Genomic DNA, 17,924 nt, shown 5'->3' with positions numbered 1-17,924 from the left:
CTCCGTGCTTGGAGCGCATCATCTTCGCCCCATTCTGGATTCTGGATGCTTGAGATGCAACCTTGCGGCCGTCTTGCCAATCCAGGTCTTCCGTATGTTACAAGCAAGATCACGCTCCGAGATCATCATGCACAGCAGCATGGCCCACCACGGCCTGATCATACAGCACCCATGGTCAACACCAGCGAGACGAGACGACAGTCCCAACGCTCGCACAGTCATCGTGGTCACGACATATTAACACCTTTAACTAATTGACGTTTCTACAATACCCCTGTCAATTGATCATGCCGTCGCGGGACAGAGGAATTACTCGTTTGTACATCATGCAGAACTTGCCCCGTCACCACCCGTACAGCTGCGAAGGCAACTGGGTGATAAAGGGTAGTCCTCTGTACAGGCCATCCGCCCTCGTACTCGTGGCCTTCTAAATATTGCGATTTGTGGAGACCAGCTTCGATCTCACCGGTGCAACATAGGCACGGGAGGAATGTACTGGGTACCCAGCAATCACCGCTAATGCCGTCGACATCCTCCGCTAGTGCCCGATATCGCCTGCTGCGGTGGCCGGAGTGGATGGGAGACCGGCCGACATCTTCCAACGCTTGTGGTTAATATCGGGGCGGTTGATCGGCATCCACTCTACGCAGTACTCGTACGAGGTAGAAATCGGTCAGTCTCCGGTCGCTGGTGGAGCAGGCGTCCCGGTTTGGACTGGGACACTTATGTACGAACTTCGCATTTCGCCTTCTCTCCGTACAAAACCACCGTTGCAATTCTTCCGTTCTCGATCTCACCATGTCCTCGAGCTTTCCGGTACGCGATCTGTCGACGGGATGGCGCAGGATACGTCAACAACGAAAGATGTCGAGGCAGACGCCAGCTCCGTTCCAGCAGAGCAGCAGCCGCCCGAGAAGATTGTCTTGGACGACGGCGAAAAGACCGAAATCCTGGTCGGATGGGAGAGTGCAGACGATCCGGAGAATCCACAGAACTGGTCCACGCCGTTCAAGTCTTGGGTGACCTTTCAGCTGGGTATGCTGGCCTTTGGCGCCAGCTTGGCCTCGAGTATCATCGCACCCGCGAACCGCACCATCGCCGAATACGTGGGTGTCAGCGAGGACGTCGTCGTCCTGAACGTCTCGCTCTATGTCGTCGGCTTTGCATTCGGTCCGCTGGTTTGGGCGCCGGTCAGCGAGGTGTGGGGTCGGCGATGGTCCATGTTGCCGGCAGCGACTTGCTTGGTGTGCTTTTCCATCGGCACCGCCGTCAGTAGAAACGCGCAGTCGGTATTCATCAACCGCTTCTTCAGCGGCTTCTTCGGCTCCGCTGCCGTCAGCAACGTCAACGCCGCCCTGGGCGACATCTGGTCACGGGAGGCTCGTGGAACGGCCGTGTGTCTGTACGGTGTCTGTGTCGTTGGCGGTCCGACGTTAGGCCCGACCATCGGGGCCGCCATCCTGGTCAACCCTCACATGGGCTGGCGATGGACAGGATACATCGTGGCGCTGCTCAACGGTGTGGTCGTGGCCACGACCTACTTCTGCATGCCCGAAATGTATCCGCCGGTGCTGCTCAAGCGAAAGGCGCAGAGACTGCGAAACGAGACCGGCAACGCGTTATACTACCACCCGCAGGAACGGATCAAGGTCGACCTCAAATCCATCATCACCAAACAGCTGTCGCGACCACTGATGATGCTCTTCACCGAGCCCATGGTGACCTGCATCGCCTTTTACGCCTCGTTCGTGTATTCCATCCTCTACCTCACGCTGCAGGTCTTCCCCGTGGTCTTTGAAGAGCAGCGCCACTGGTCGCCCGTCGTGGCCTCATTGCCATTTCTCGGCATGTTTGTCGGCATCCTCGCCGCCACGGGCGTCAACCTCGGAAACCAGCCTCTGTACCGACGGAAATGCCAGGCCTCCAACGGCCGACCCGTCCCTGAAGCGAGACTTCCCCCTCTGGCCATCGGCGCCGTTCTCATGGTCATCGGGCTCTTCTGGTTCGGATGGACAGCCGCACCGCGATACCCTTGGGCGTCACCGGTCGTCGCGGCCGGGTTTATCGGTGGCGGGTTCAATATCATTTTCCAGCAATGTAAGTGACTTGCGGTGCGGTACTGCTCATCGCGAGAGAGACACTCAATCTCTGTGAACCGCGAAGCAACGGCTAATGTGTGAATCTACTTCTTTAGGCATCAACTACCTCGTCGACGTGTACGGGCTGTACGCCGCGAGCGCCACCGCGGCGAATACCTTTCTTCGCAGCGTCCTGGCCGCAGGTCTCCCGTTGGCCGCTCGACCAATGTACCACGCCATGGGAGTCGGGCCGGCGACGTCGGTCCTCGGTGCCGTGGCGGCCGCGTTGCTGCCCGTGCCTTTTATCTTTATGAAGATCGGCCTTGTGCTGAGGAAGAAATCCAAGTTTGCACCCGTGCTGGATGGTTGAGCGCAGTACCCTTGGAGGAAGTCGACATCGCTATGGAAAGCTGAACGCGCTGCATTCGGAGAAGTCAACATCACCGCGGGCAGCTGAATGCTCTGCAGTTGGAGCATTCAATATCGCTATGGAAAGCTGAATGCTCCACATCTGGAGAGGTCAATAATACGATGTGATCAAGACACAACCAGCACAGCAGCGAGCAGCTAGCTCTTGGTTTCGACGCCCGATCTATATCTCCGCTGCTGCAAGCAAACGAAGAGCGGTATTTGTCCAGTCAGGGACCTTCTGATAAAGGCAAACCTCTCAACCGCCCACTTGACTCAAACTACACCGTTCAGCCAGCCGAGTCGAGGTTCGGAATGAGAGAACACTGCAGGCTGCAATTCTGAGAGTGGAGTGGGGTGGTCCTTCCCAGCCGGTGAGCGTCACGCTCTAGCCTGTCTGCCTGTCCGCGTGTCTCGTCCACACCCGTCTGGCTTCGTTTCTCATTCGGCGGTCCCTTGGACAGAACATCACGAGCGATATGGATGGGCTTCAGCTGATCTTCCCGGAAAAAGGGGGCTGTGGAATGTCGTACCAAGAGGCGCGGTGCAGGCAGGTATAGGGATAGGGATAGGCAGAAGGATAGGCAGAGGGTTAGGGATATGCAGAGGGATAGGCAGAGGCTTATCAGCTCCGCTGCCAGCAGGATCAGCCGAGGCTACAATTCACCATCACTTCACAGGGCAGATCGATGGGACCCTGTTCCCTGCATGCATGCCTGGCGCATACCCAGCGCATCATCCCTCACGCTCTGAACGTTGGTGACCGGTCTGGTCGACACTGCACTGCAGGACTCGCGAGACATGAGAGCATATGGAATGAGAATGCTTGTAGAGAGAGAGAGAGAGAGTATCGAGAAATATGATATATTTCTTGATCTTTGAGATTTTGACTCGCAAGACACGAGAACATGCGATGAGAATGCTTGGTAGAGAGTATCGGGAAATATGGTATATTCCTTGATCTTTGGGATATCAGCCAGCGAGAAGAAGCTGCGGATCGTGGCTGTGCACAATGGGTTGGCCACCGTGAAGGGGGGTTAATGAAGTGAATGCCTACACCAGTCGGTAAGCGGGCTTACCTGGTATTTGAGCAAACGAGTATTCAATTGGGAGTGGGAAGCAAGGACGTAAGGGAAGAAGCAAGCAAGTATTTCACAAGAGAGTGAGAGTGAGAGAGACGGAACGAGAAAAAAATGTCCCAGCGAGTCAATCACCCCTACAACCTTTCATACAGACTCGGTGAATGACCGCGTCTCCACGCTAAGCTGGGCAGGGTACTACCTACTACGTATGCCAACGGGCTCCGTTCCTCCCCATAAGCTCAATATGAGTGAGTATGAGGTCTCTGCTCGTGCCATGAAGATCTGACGACCCGATTATCTTTCACCTCTGATTGCGTTGCCAAGCGATGTGACGGTGTGAGAGCGTGAAGAGACGAGATAAGTGAAGTCCAGAAAGTGACGATTCGATCCCGACCCAGCATGTACGGTGACAACGGTTCATTATCGTTCGCATGGCAAGGCGTGCGAGTGACACAGTATGAGTATATATCGTTTTGTTCCAATGTCAATCGCCCGGTCAGACAATCTCTCTCGCTCACCCACTGTCCACTCCATTTTGCCGATTTCAAAGACGAATGTCATGCTCTGCTTGACTTCTGTGCAGGGTTAAGGTCTCGCGGCGCAGAAAGCGATAGAAATACCACTCAGCTGTTGCACGAAGGCGAGATGACTCGATGTTGTGGGAAGAGTAAGATCGAGAATCCTAGCCACAAAGATGAGGAGGTCGACCCTGCAAGTCAAATCAAGGTCGCCATCAAAGACGGAGACGAAGATGAAGGAGACCAAGAACCCCAAGGACTCACCGCATGGACATGGGCATGGTTGTGTGCAGCGATAATGTCCCTACCTTTGCTCTCTTGGATGGCTCGCATTCTTGAACAGCCTGTCCGGAGATCGGCTGAGCCGAACATCATCGCCACATCGGCCGCGCAGTGCAAGACTGATGGCTCAGGTTCCGGTGGAGATCCAGAATCTCCTGGACGTGCGTGTGCGACCGCGACGGCGAGGATCAAGTTGTTTCCACCCCTGGGATGGCGAACAACAGCCCAATACGTCAATCAGAGCATTCCCGTCAGTAGAGACGTCGGGTCCTCCATGGCGCGGCAATCGACTGGGAGACGCAAGCTGGGTTCGAGTGGATGGATCCAGACCGCAGGTCTCGGAAAATGCAAGCGGACTGATATCCGAAGGAGATATCCTAGATGGTCGGACGATAGGAACAAACGCGGCAAGGTTGGCAAGAAGTGCCTGTCCAGACATACGGAGAAGCTATGGTTCAAGCACACGAGGAACCAGTATCGATCAAGAAGAAATGGCATGGCAGCGGCAGTAGGGTCGACAAAGGCCATGCCTCGCACAGCACATCATCTCCATCATTCAGATCACTGCCATCCCGGTATGGAGCCAAGGACGTCAACTTCGTCTGCGGACGCTGAATACCTTCGCCGGCTTGTGCACAAGCAGAGAGACATTCGCCGGCGCCGACGTCGACACGCGGCTATAGCTCTTTCAAATCTGATGGCCTCTTTGGATGTGTCAGAGACATCTTCACACGCCGTTCCCCCTCAGAAAGATGCCGGTTTTAATGCAACCGCAACGGCAAATTGTCCGAAAGAGAGGAGATTGTCCGAGGCTGTGCCGCTTCCAGAGCATGAAGCGGACGCAACGCCACAACACGGGGAGTTGTCAGATCTGAAAGTCGGTCCAGAGTGTACTCGCACCATTGTTGCCGCTACAAGCTTTGAAGAGAGCCCAAGGCCTATCAAGTCTGTTCCAAATTCAAAGCTCGACACGACGTTGGAAGCGGAATCCTCGAGGTGGGACGTGGCCCAAAAGTGGTGGCAGGAGCAAGAAGTAAAAGCCGACATTGTAGCCGTACCAGAAAGTCCGGGTACTGAGCGGGACAGTATCAAATGCAGCCAGTGCAGCAAAGCTTTTGCCACACAGTCTGGCCTAAGTCGGCACACATGACTTTGGGACTGCGACATATGCCATTCGGTCTTTCCGAGAGAAGTCGGACGCGATCGTCACTGGAACGCCGTGCATGTAGATGAGCTTGTGGATGAGAATCCCGAGGGGCTTCCAAGAGATTCGAAGTGGAATCCCACGCTGAGAATGATACAACTTGAGTCGATGAGTTGGCGAGATGGTGATGTCAAGTTTGGGCCTTTGTCTGATGATCTGCGATTTTGGTCCGGGGATGAATGGTGAATTTGAAGTTTGGAGGTTTGTAGGTGAAATACCATTCACATTTGATGTACAATAGTTTGTGAAATCGAATAAAGGCAGTTGTCATACGATACATGGCTTCCACTCACTCCGCAAGGGTGATTTGGGTCGAGCCCCTGTCCAGGCAGTGATGAGGACTGCCCGATGGAAGCATAAGCGATCTCGCACATCTTCTTCTGCATACCTGGTGGTCATAGAAAATTCCACTCCTCTGCGACCAATCTCGTCCAGATCGATCGACATTTGCGAGAGAAATGCTTAGACCAAACACCGTTGTGAGAGAACTCGACGTGCATTGCAGGAAGAACAGCTAACATCCAGGTGAAGAACAAGATGTCTCAGCCGATGACGCCGTGTAGGCTGCACCCAAAGAATGGAGATCGAGCGCGGCGGCACCTGGAACGTACTGCCAGGGAGATGGAGATGCCTCGAAACATGGTTGTCGACAGAGTCCACTTTGTCGAGACTAACATCCGACCTAATACTGAGGCGGCCGCCTCTGAACGATCAACCAGGGTTGTCACAATGGAGGACGCCGGCATCCCAGTTGAGACGGAATTGTTGAAGCGATATCCGCCACCGCATCCGCGACCTCATCGATGTGAATTTGCCGTCTCTCGATCTCTACTTCCGAATCTGCCCGTGGCCAAAACGCGCTCCAATATCACAAGCGCACCGATGGTCGAGAACGTGAATGATGGTCTGAACTTTGGATTCTTCGCTAGTAATGACCCCTTCAAGGGGCCATACGGAGACCGATATCGAAGTGTATGCGGAACAGGGAGGCCCGATAGAGTCAATCTTCGCCCACTGGCACAGGACTCTTCCGATGAACAACTCGAATCAACCGGGTTTCCCGGCGCCACCTGCCCCAACGTGAACTGGTTCGACAATCCGTCAGCCACGCCGTCCTCTTACACGACCGCCGGCAGACTTCACAATACCAGAAACACCTATGCTGAGTGGCAATTAACCGAGCCGGCAACTGAGTCATACCACAGCCTGTACTCTGAGCCTCACTCTGCCAAGGTTAAGTACGAACTGCCTGTGCCACGATTGCGTTCACCGTTGCCTTGGACCGAGACGGACAGTCGCCTGGAGCGTACGATCCAGGATGCCACGGGGGAAATGTACCAGAAATTGAGGGACACCCTGCTGGACTCTGCTTGGGGAGGCAAGAGAGGCAGGATGCGGTATGCTGAGGGTGCAATCTCTGCAAGTGTGTTGCTAACAGCGGCGGTGTCGTTGGGGCCTGGAGGCGCTGTTCAGGCGGGAGAGGGCGTTAACACGGATGGTTTCGAGGACAACGTGGACCGCGGATGTGGAATTGATTGCTTTTGTGGAGCTCATGGTTGCCCGGACACAGAGGCCATGGGAAGAGCGATCGGTCAAAAAGGTGCATTTTTCCAGCAGAGCATCGCCAAGTACGATGACAGCAAGGCGAAGACATGGTGGACAGAGCACAGCCAGTAGATCTCCTCGTGAATGTTGTACACCTGTCTGCGGCGAGGAACTGCGCCGGGCTGGCTGGGTAAGGTTGAATCTGCTAGACTTCTGCGCCGAAAGGGCTGTATGAAATTGCCAATTCAGGTGCAAAAGTGCTGTCATATCTCTGAGACTGGGACTGGGACAATTGATTGGATGCCTTTAAAAGGTGTGTGTAGCAGTGCTTGGTGTAACACAGGCGCCTTTGGGGCGAAACATCCGTGGGACACCGGAACAAGAATCTGCCTGCGCGTCATGGGGCTTCGGTATATCTGTCGACTCTGCCATCCTGGCAAGGTACGCCTCACTGAGCCATCTTTCATACCCTCGAGCCTTCTACAACGGAAGCGACGCCACTTGTCACTCCATCGCCATGACGTTCTGGCAACAACGGAGAATCCCAATAAACAAGGGATGGGGACCTTGCAAGCGCACTCATTGGGTGCCTGTCAACGAGCATTACTCAGTTCAAGGCCTTGACGGCATGACTCGAACATGGGATTGGAGAGTCGGAATCGAGCCTGGGGCATTTGCACCGACAGGAGGCTTTTACACATCTGGCAATATGGGCTATGGCGGTTTCTTGGAGAGAGGACCAGGCGGGCCTCTCGTGGTTGTGCGAGACAGGGATCGCGGCCATGGGTTGAGCAACCGGGCGATCAACGGGCTTCTAGACGACATCCTAGCTCGAGATCCAGACGATGACCGTCGAGCAGCATCTGAACGCCGAGAAGACGAGTTCAGAGCCAGATGGCTGGCCCTGCACAACGAGGGTAATGCCTGTCGGGACAGATTTGGTGGCCATATCGAGACATATGAGTCCAGAACAACTCAGCCAATCAACGACAGTAGGCTCACAAGTTTGCGGGCTGAGGCAGCGACGTATGCCGACCGGGGAAAACAAAGAGCCGAGGAACAAGCAAGAAGGGATAGAGAGCGACTCTGGGAGTTGCGCGATGCAGACTTGGGCCGGGAAGCGCGCGAAGACCTGGAGGACTACGGATTTGTTCGCGTGGCGCCGGTTCGAAGACCGAGGTGGTGAATGAAAGACTTCATGTAGAGCTTTAGCAACATGGCCGTCACGGTGAGCGTGACTGTGGTGCTGATCACGTCGTCTGTTGGAACAAGTGTGGTGTGGAATCAGAATGTAAGAAGGGCGGGAAGGTCAATCAGCGCAGGATGAGATCACGTGACAGCGTGTGCTCACGAGATCCACGTGACTGGCTGGGCAGATTTGTCAGCGGGTCGCAGTCGGGATTTCTCCGCGTTGTCACGATGGGTTCAAAGGGCGTAAGACGATGGAACCACTATCTCTGGATCTTGTATTTATGCACTTGCTATTCTGCGTCAAGTAGCTCCCTGAACCACCAGTATCTCGAAGAGTCCATCTGTCCATAATGGCTCCAAAGCAAGTTGTGTCGACCGACAAAGGGCTCAAGTCCAACTTGTTCTCCCAAGCCACAATCCACAATGGAACCATTTTCGTGTCTGGGAACATTGGCATCGTTCCGTCCACAATGAAAGTAGTGGAGGGATCAGTCGCTGACAGAACGGTTAGTACACGTGATAAAGCCAGCGTTATCAGGAGCTCACAGATGGCAGAGACAAGCTCTGGAAAACATCAGAGTGGTTCTGGAAGAAGCTGGCAGCAGCTTTGAAAAGCTTCTAAAGGTACTTCCGGAGAGTATCTGTGCTGGGCAATCGCTGAGATGCGCAAGATGAACATTTATTTGACCAACATGGAGGACTATGCAGCCATGAATAACGCCTGTGCGCTGGTTCCCCAGCCTCGCTGCCACATTCCACGCTGACCGCGCACGGAAACAGATCTTGAAATCATCCCGGATCCGAAGCCAGCACGGACCTGTGTCTGCGTCAAGGAGCTGCCGTTCAAGACAGATGTACACACCGCCGAGGTTCTTTCCACACGCTTGTCGATACTGACGATGAGCAGGTCGAGATCGAAGTCATTGCAGCATTGTGAGGGCACGTCCAGAATTGCCTGCCCACCGGAGAGCTGTGATTCTGACACCTGGCAGGAGCAAAACTGCCGGACCAAAGCTCTAGGACGGTCTCTGAATGAAGCCTTGCCATTGTCCATTGACGGCTGGGACTATCAATTCGCGGCAGCGTGCTTCAGTAAGACCTTTCCGCTCATCAGTGAATAAAGAACAATGGGTGACCACAACAATAAAGTCCACAATGGCAAACAGCTGATTGACGAAAACGGAAATTTCCTGTCCTCTGCCTTCGGAATGTCGATGCTGCATGCATTATTCTCAATGGTTTTGCGATATATCCTCTTGCCCGTTTACCTGCTCTGTTTTGTTCCACCTTGAAGCCGATTTCTCGCTGCTGAGTCTCTTCCGCATAGTATCTACTATATCCTACCCGTCATATTCAGCAATCGAAGCATCGAAGATGCCCAAGAAAGGAACTCCCATGAAGCCAGAGGCTACTCCGACTCGTATTATGACGAGGCCTTCTCGGCTGAGAACACCCAGAGCATCCGCAAACCCAGCCACAAGCAGCAACCCATTACCCACAGTTGAGGAAGCGTCTGATACAATCACATCTTCGCCGACCCCTGCCACCGCCAAACCGAAGCCCCAAACACCGGCCAAGCCAAAAACGCCAGCCAAGTCTAAAACACCAGCGACGTCGAAAGCGACCACAAAGAAGGGCGCCCAAAAATCAAAGTCTTCGACAGCAGCTCCGCCACAAGTCGTGGAAGTCTCCGACGATGATAAGGCTGAAGAGGTCGAAGGTGGATCGCCCGGAAAGGGCATCGTTGTCTCCAACACCGACAGCTCACCTCTCTCAAGTCCTATTTCTGTGACACCCCCTCCTGATGCTAGCGTCAAGACGCCAAAGCCTGTCAAGGGGAAACCAGCAGCCTTCGAAGACAAGCCTTACAAGGACGCTGACGTCTCGGGCGACGAACCAGCACCAAGCCCGACAGCAAAAGCTGTAGCGGGACGGAAACGAAAGACCGTCCAATTCGCCGACCGCACTTATACCCCTGGGGAGGAATCTAGTGATGACGGAAAGATTCCTCGGCCAAAGGGCTCCTCACGCAAGCGGAAATTCCCACGTGACGAGGACAAGGGATCTGAAGGTTATGACGAGGAACAAGAAGGAGAAGACCTTGACGTGGATGAAGACTATGACTACGACTACCTCTATTTCCTCCACGATCTGAATCGTTCTACTGAAGACGCTGCCCTTGAGGAAGAGCTTGTCCAAGAAGCAGCTCCTGAGATGAGCATTTCCAGAGACTCTGAACTTCAAGCGTCCTCGTCGCTGGCGATTGGACCGGCCTCACCTACCGTTCCAGGGCCGGATACAGTTCCCAGTGATGAATTTCCATTCGAACCTCTCTTGCAGAGTGCCTCGAGCTCTGGCTATCAGGGAAGCAACCGCCATACGCCAAAGCGTCAACGAACTCACTCGTCACCCACTGCTAGTGCATCCAACAAAGACACCGCCCATTTTGGAACGGGCGCAGACAACCTGGACGATCTCAACGACCCCATCGCAGCCGCCAGAGCGCTCTTCTTGACAGTGCAGAAAGCACCGAGGCCACTCGATCTCGGCGAGATCAGCGCTCTTTTCATGGTCCTGCAGGAGAAGATATCCGCGTTCTGCAAAACCCACTTCAATTTCGACCTCACGTCTGAACAGGAAGAAGAGTGGCCCATGCACCTTCTCGATACGAAGTACAAGGCATTGTTCGAAGTGACGCAGTGGATTGCGGATGGTAGCAGTTGCGGATGGCGCAGCTTCTTCACGAAGAAGGAGAATCGCCGACACCTCGTCCACGGGATCGTCAGCGAATACTTCCAGCAGCATATCTTCAAGCATACTGCTTTTGGCATCAGAGAGGATATGATAGACGACCTCGAGGACATTGATCGGGAGTACCTCCGCTACGATGCATTTGTGCGCAACAAGAAGAAGGCAGCATACATGGAGAATTCGCGCTTCGACGACGAATATTTCCCGACTCCAGGCGACCATCCTCCACACCCAGAATATCCGCCAAACCACCAGTACCACCATGACATAGATCTCGCGGCCCGAAGGTTGGCGACCACGATGATGCAAGTACTGGAGCCCCTTCTTCCACCTCCGTGCTTTGATCCCCTTGTCCGCCAGTGGAGACGGTCAGCCAGCCAGCGGAACCAAGGTGCTCTCCTACGGAATGATATTTGGTTCGATCTCGTCGACCTGGTTCGTAAGGCCGTCAGCCTACACCACTGTATCCGTTTCGCAGGATCAACTGGCCTTGTCGTCCGCATCGCCCCTCACGTGGCCAAGGGAACCATGTTCACTGTCGACGATGCCGATAGGAACATCTGCGTCAACGCGGAGGAGCTGAACAGCAGTGCCTCCCGACCGCAGGGACCGGACGCCAGACTGCGAGTCAAGATGACGTGTTTCGGACGAGTCGAAGCCGTCATGCCACGAGGTCTCGACTTGGAACAGATGGAGAAGGAGCAAAACGCCGCCCAAGCAGCAGGGTACATCCTCACCAGAGAAGAGGCCGAGAGGAAGCTGTTTCCCAAGCTGCCATATGAGTTGCAGGAAACCGACGCGGGACGAAATGCCGTTGCGCATCTCGACCCCGTCCCTGGGACAGAGTGGAATACCGCGCTTTACCGAGCGAATCTGGAGAACCATGTCGACCAGCGCTTCTCACGTGAAACAACGCCGACACTGAGCACCGAAGTCATCAGCCATCCCTTCGTGACCATATACCCTCGAGTGGCTCCGTCCAACCTATACTGCGAGTGGGTCGCGGACGAGTCCTCGCAGGATCAGGGAGGCCAAACCCTCTGGGAGGCGGTGCAAGAAGCGCGCAAAGAGAAGTTGATGTTCCGTCTCCGTGAGAACGCATGGAAGACCATCAGCGACCCCCTTCTCCTGCAATGGGCCATGTACTGCGGCATCGCCTGCAGTGTCGGCATCTACGGGACCCGCCAACTCTCCAGAATGCTCGAGACTCCTCGCTCACAAGAAGTGTTGACCGATGTGCAGACCGGCGCCAACAACGCCCTGTCTGCCCTCTCCGCCATGGGAGTCGGTGCAACCTCGTATTTGTCAGGCCTTCTGACCTCATCCACGAGAACCTCTACCACGCTCCGGGCCACGCGAATTTACCCTTGGGAATGGACACGCTTCCCACCATTGACTACGATACGGGATACCATCACGTCGACCGTCAGTGGAACTCCCATAACAAGGACAACTACTGTCGAGATGTCTATCTTGGACACCGTCTTCGAGACGTACGATCCGCTCACGTCGGTAGTGACGGAGGATACTTCGGGAATGACCACGCCAATAGACATCGACGAGTCCACAGCAACGACAACACCAATGGACATTGACATGGACGCGGATACCGACGAGGCCACGCCAGACGTCGCCGAATACTCAACAACCCAGACTCCGCACTCGACCGCAAGCGACGTCCTCCTCGAAAGCCTCCGCGCCTCAGGGATCCTGACCGCAAGCGGCACCGCCCATTCGGCAACCCGAAAGGAATACGTCTTCCGCAGCACCGTGGACAAGGACAGCGAAGAGTTTGCGCGCATTCAAATGATCGTCCGTGAGAGGATGAGAGCGGAGGGGAAGCTCGTCGAGAATGATCAACCTGCTCCTGCTCCTGCTGCTCCTGCCGGGTCAGAGCCGCAGCCGAAGCCGGAGTCCACTTCGACTGCTTCAGGAGAGCGCGTGAGGTCGAAGGTGCTCTAACGTGGGGAATGCACAAAGATATTACTGTTGTAGGGAAGGAGGGAAGGAGGGCCGGAGGAAGGGGAGTACGAGCGAGTGAGTGAGTGGTTAAGTGAGTGCAGATCTGCATGTGCGTGCGTGCTATTGTCAGTCGAACCGAGTCGTGTTTGTTGCCAGTACCGTATGAATGAAGCTCAGCTTAGCTCAACTCAGCTCAACCAACACATACGATGTCGTCGTCATGTGGTCATAGCTTGGACATAACACTGTATGTTCTTTTGTGCTGTGGATACAGGAACGTCTCGTGTTTCCAATTCTCCTTGTGGGATTATCTATTCATTCCCGTGGGTGGCATCTCGTGCACCCTGTCTTTCTCGTGTGGGATAGTCTAGCCTTGCTGTCCGTGGCTTTCCGGGGAGAGAACAGACAAACATGACATTCGCAGGGCCTTTTTTTCATTTTCTTTTCCTATGCTATTCTATGCTATGCTATGCTATGCTGTGGAATTCTCCGCTCTATCCATTGTTCAATTTCTCGTAGACCAAGATACTAGCAGTCAAGGACTCAGAGCAGGGATGCCACTTCCTTCTGTCCTACCTTCCTTCCCTGCCCTCTTCCCTCTTCCCTACTCATCGTAGCTGAGTAAAGACTTGTGAAAAGTAAAAAAGCACGCAATTCCATGACTTGACTTGATCTGACTTGACCCAAACAGAGTCAACGTACCGACACCAGCTCTGCACATCCCACAGCACACATCAAGTCAGCTACCTGTCCATTCGTCCGGGTCATCCTCGCTCGTCAAGCATATTTCAAGTCCAGCATATTTGTCCTGAAAACCGTGTCCGAACACGCGAATCAGGCATTCGCATTCTCACTCTCCCATGACCGCTGCGTCAAGTTCACTTAGACCTCCTTCACCGTCATACCCTGATCATCGATTTCAACACGGGTCTCAACATCCATCCCGCCATCCGTAATCTCTCTAACCAACCCCTGAACGTTCACGACCTGCTTGGCACATTTCAAGTACGCCACCTCGGCGCGACTGGCTTCCATGCGTGCCTTTTCCATGGCTTTCTCCGCGTCACGCGCCGAGTTGACCACTTCGACCATGCACTTGGAGAGTTCGATGAGGTGGGATTTGTGCGCAGGGTTGTTAGTTGAGCGGACGAGATCGAGTAGGTTATGCGTCAGCGTCGTCGCCGCGGAAAGGGAAGGTGGGCCAGCCGGAGTCGCGGGCGAGAGGGAGAGAGACGGGGACGAGCGAGCAGCTGAGGAAGGTTGCACACGAGGAAAATTTGTTGGAGAGGCAGACATTGACGCAGGAGTCGGCGTAGATTTCGCGGTCGATCCGGGTCCGGCCGCCATGGCGGTGGCATTCGGTGGCAGCGGCGTCTTGAGGTTCGCGGTCCATGGCGTCGTGGGACTGGCGAGTGGGTTCTTCTGCTTCAATAGTCTTACTCCGGTGGCCATGGCATATGGATTCGTATGAAGCGGATTGCTGAACTTTCTGCTGTTCGTCTCGCCTCTCGGTGCGAAAGCAGGAACCGGTTTGCGACGGAAGGACGCACGGCGAGGACCATCACCCTCGTGAACAAGAGCTGGAATGACGGGTAATGGAACAGTCTGGTCGCCTGCACTAGGGCCGCTGGCAACAGTGGCCTTAGTAGACTCGAAGCTCTTCTTGTGAAACAATCCTCTCAAACTCGAGACCACGTTCTTCTTCCCCGAGGTCGACGGACTATGCGCCAAGACATTTGAGATCTTCCTACCCTTGAAGGAGTCAGTATGTGGGGAGATGCTCTGTGAAAATGGCTTCACATTGCGAGGTTTCTTCAGACTTTCAGGCTGGACAGCATAAGCCTTTGGCGCGGGGTTGGGAAAGAAGCTGATTGATGGTGGCGAGACGATGATTGGTGGCGGCTTTGGCTTGCGTGAAGAGGTGCGTGGTGGAAACGGCATCGTCGCACTGCTCATGCTCGGGGTAGAGTCCGTGGTGGCGGCCAGGTCCGTGGACTGCATGTTGACGGATGTCTCTGAGCCAGATCCAGCTGCCTTTGCAAGATCATTGGCAAGTTTTTCCTGCTTGGCCTGTTCGTGCTCGAGGTCTTGAAAAAGGAAGGGTGCAGTCTCCTTGCTCGGTGCTTCGCGCAACACGACGGTTGGCGGTCGAGATGGAGACTTGGAATGAGCGGGACGTCTGAATCCTGGCTCGGCAGTTGGAGCGTTGTGCTTGGATGCAGTGGGCGTGGCATCATTGCCGAGATTGAAATCTGCAAAGTCTTTCCCAGGCCAGTCACCGTGATCCGAGGTTGGAGTGCCTTTGATGTCAGATTTTGGGCAAGAAGCTGCTGCCTCAGAATTGAGATTGTATGCGCTGTCTACCATCGAATGTGTCCCGGAGGTGACTTCGCTGCCAGGAAGTTCTGCTCGGACAACAACTGTATCGACAGAGCTGTTGGCATCGACGCGCTGCCATGCTTCATCTTCTCTGGCCACGACGTCCTGGAATGGAGATCGATCATTGAGATTTCTCGTGATTGCCATAGGGCTAGGCAGACTGCTGTAGATGGCACTGGATCGGCGGAGTTGATCTCTCGCCATGCGTGGAGAGGCGACGTCCGGAGCGCTACGCTTGTGTCTCAACTTGACGGGACTGCCGGCCTTGAAGACTTCCTTTCGATCTTCTGGTCCTAGGAGGACACGGCTTGCAGAATCGGTGATACAGAGAGTTGGGCCAATCTTCGAACCGGTGTTGCCGATGCGTCGAATTCGATATCCACCGAAAGAGTCATAGCCCTTAACACTGATTCCGGAATTTTCCTCCTCGCTGTCAACAAAGGATTCGGTGTCATCAGGCGCCGGTGTTGACAGCACTTCCTTGACGGTCAGAAGCTGAGGTTGACCAGCGGCGTCCGTCTCATGCATGGGGGGATTGACATCTGATCCGTTATTGCCAGCAAATGTGCTGCCTTGATTGCGTGCCAGGTTGCTATTCTTTTGCTCTTTCATAGCAAGACTCAAAAAGGGCTCGGCGGTCGATGGCTCGGCTGACACACCCGGCTCATCTCCTACGTTGGTTGATGGGCGCCGGAGCCGAGCTGGCAAAATAAGAGAATTCTTACGAGACTTCCGTGTTGGTGAAGCAGAGGATTGAGTGGCAACTTCCTCTTGACCATTTGTGGGAGTGTGGAGTGATCTTCGATAAGTGTTGGCGTCGTTGTGGACCGGCTTGCGTGCTAGATGCGCTCGCGAGGGGATGGTGTAAGGAGACCCACGGCCGGTGACAGCGCAACGACCACGCGAGTTGACGCGAAATGGTCCGTCTTGGACAGTTTGCTTGGCCCATGCCGGGGAAGGGGACTCAGCTTGCTCTCGGATTGTGGGAATATGACTGTTGGCATGTTTGTTCTTCTCATTAGGATCCCAAGTCGATTTCCCGGTGGCTTGTTGCAGACGCAAGGTCGATGTCTTGGTTTGACGGACGGCAACAGGACTGTCAATATGACGAGAGAGAGAATGAAGCATCGAGTCTCGTGGTCTTGGGAGCTGACTAGAGGAAAGAGGGCGGCTCCTGCCGTCTGACAGAAGTTCTTCTGCCTCGTTCTCCTTCTCTTTCGCCCGCGACGCCATATGAGGACATGTGTCTTGAGTGTCCGCGATGTTGTCGGGTCGAGGCTTTGGCTGGGTTTCGGAGGTGCTCTCTTTGTTGTCCTGCAAGTTCAATGCTCGCATGCTTTCGTACAGGCTTTCTCCTAGGCTTGGCTTAATTTGTGACTGGGTCTCGGAGGCGGGAAGATTGGTGTCAGATTTTGTGGGAAGAATTGGTGGCCAATCTTCCTCCTCAGGAGTTTCTGCCTCGATGGGTGTCATTGATCGTCGTCGGAGCGGTTTCTCAGTGCAGTCAATGAGGGATCTGCGTACAGGAGACTGATATTTCACAGTCGCCACAGGCAGACTCGGGAGCGGCTTTTCAGCCAAGTCAGAAGGGACAGGATGATGGAGATGGTTCGCGCCAGTAGGGACGGCAGGGTTGGCTTGCAGTTGGTGAGTCAAAGGCGCAGGAACAGGTGAGCGAGAGCTACCGGCCAAGTTGTGCGGTTGAACCTGTGAACCGCGTCAGAAGGATCCGGAACAGGACATTCACTTCCTTACGTGGAGTTTTCGAGTTGACCGCGTGCGCACTGGGCCAGCTGACTCACGACCCGTTGCGTCTTCTCTCGTGAAGCTGGTCTTCCGGCGCAGCCGTCTGAACCCAAAGGTCTTTGAAGCGCTGTTTACCCAGGACTTCTTTCTGTGTCCAGCGGCTGAAGTCGTAGGTATCAGCGGTGCTTCATTGGACAAATTGACTGCTCGGGAACGCCGCTTTGTTGGTTCAAGGTGCGCATCAGAAGGATAGGATGGGAACAGTGAAACAGGAGGGTGTGCCGGCGATGAGTTCCCTGGATATCGGGGACCTGGTTGCCTCGCGGGCATCTTGCTGGTGTCGCTGACCAGAGGTCCGGACCGCACGCCCAGGGCCATGGTGTTGGTTTAGCAAGACGTGGAACAGGGCGCGGCGAAGAAGAGTTTTGTCCGCGCAAAATTGTAGGACTAAAGTGAAGTGCAGGAATGGCCTGTGTTGGTGCGGCAGTGAAGTGTGACGGACTATGCGGTGAAGTGTCCTGGCCATGAGTCCCAAGATCAACTTTGATGTTCAGTAAAGCAATCATCGTCGCAGATGGGCGACATGTTCCTGTATCAGAGCAATAGCTCCCTGTGCTCAAGCAATCGTCTTCTCCTGCTAGTGTCCTTGCCATTTCAACAAATGTTTGTAGCCCAGCGCGGCGACAAGCGCGCAGAAGAGCTTCAAATACAGCTGAAGAAGATCACCAGGCATGGTACTGCCACCAACGCAGGATTTCTTGGAATATTCCCCGTTACA

General features: G+C 54.6%; 6 protein-coding genes across 6 annotated transcripts; 5 read left to right on the top strand and 1 right to left on the bottom strand.

The window, feature by feature from the left end:
- Window positions 1-836: 836 nt before the first annotated feature.
- G647_01869 (uncharacterized protein) lies at window positions 837-2,448 on the top strand (the record flags this gene model as incomplete). Its single annotated transcript, XM_008725268.1, has 2 exons — window positions 837-2,097; window positions 2,195-2,448. The coding sequence occupies 2 exons, from the start codon at window positions 837-839 to the stop codon at window positions 2,446-2,448; spliced, it is 1,515 nt and encodes a 504-aa protein (XP_008723490.1).
- Window positions 2,449-4,213: 1,765 nt separating this feature from the next.
- On the top strand, window positions 4,214-5,518 carry G647_01868 (uncharacterized protein; the record flags this gene model as incomplete). Its single annotated transcript, XM_008725267.1, has 1 exon — window positions 4,214-5,518. The coding sequence occupies one exon, from the start codon at window positions 4,214-4,216 to the stop codon at window positions 5,516-5,518; it is 1,305 nt and encodes a 434-aa protein (XP_008723489.1).
- Window positions 5,519-7,634: 2,116 nt separating this feature from the next.
- Window positions 7,635-8,303, top strand: G647_01867 (uncharacterized protein; the record flags this gene model as incomplete). Its single annotated transcript, XM_008725266.1, has 1 exon — window positions 7,635-8,303. The coding sequence occupies one exon, from the start codon at window positions 7,635-7,637 to the stop codon at window positions 8,301-8,303; it is 669 nt and encodes a 222-aa protein (XP_008723488.1).
- Window positions 8,304-8,658: 355 nt separating this feature from the next.
- G647_01866 (uncharacterized protein) lies at window positions 8,659-9,328 on the top strand (the record flags this gene model as incomplete). The annotated part of the gene is made up of 6 exons (XM_008725265.1): window positions 8,659-8,814; window positions 8,864-8,932; window positions 8,980-9,031; window positions 9,089-9,162; window positions 9,216-9,241; window positions 9,301-9,328. 6 exons carry the CDS (start codon window positions 8,659-8,661, stop codon window positions 9,326-9,328), a joined length of 405 nt encoding a protein of 134 aa, XP_008723487.1.
- Window positions 9,329-9,682: 354 nt separating this feature from the next.
- G647_01865 (uncharacterized protein) lies at window positions 9,683-13,021 on the top strand (the record flags this gene model as incomplete). The annotated part of the gene is made up of 1 exon (XM_008725264.1): window positions 9,683-13,021. One exon carries the CDS (start codon window positions 9,683-9,685, stop codon window positions 13,019-13,021), a length of 3,339 nt encoding a protein of 1,112 aa, XP_008723486.1.
- An 882-nt stretch (window positions 13,022-13,903) lies between these two features.
- G647_01864 (uncharacterized protein) lies at window positions 13,904-17,524 on the bottom strand (the record flags this gene model as incomplete). The annotated part of the gene is made up of 2 exons (XM_008725263.1): window positions 13,904-17,107; window positions 17,156-17,524. The coding sequence occupies 2 exons, from the start codon at window positions 17,522-17,524 to the stop codon at window positions 13,904-13,906; spliced, it is 3,573 nt and encodes a 1,190-aa protein (XP_008723485.1).
- Between the last annotated feature and the right edge of the window lie 400 nt (window positions 17,525-17,924).

This window comes from Cladophialophora carrionii (assembly GCF_000365165.1).
Source record: "Cladophialophora carrionii CBS 160.54 unplaced genomic scaffold supercont1.1, whole genome shotgun sequence".
NCBI lineage: Eukaryota > Fungi > Ascomycota > Eurotiomycetes > Chaetothyriales > Herpotrichiellaceae > Cladophialophora > Cladophialophora carrionii.
Note: the sequence above shows the minus strand (reverse complement) of the source record. Positions and strands in the feature narration are given on the sequence as shown.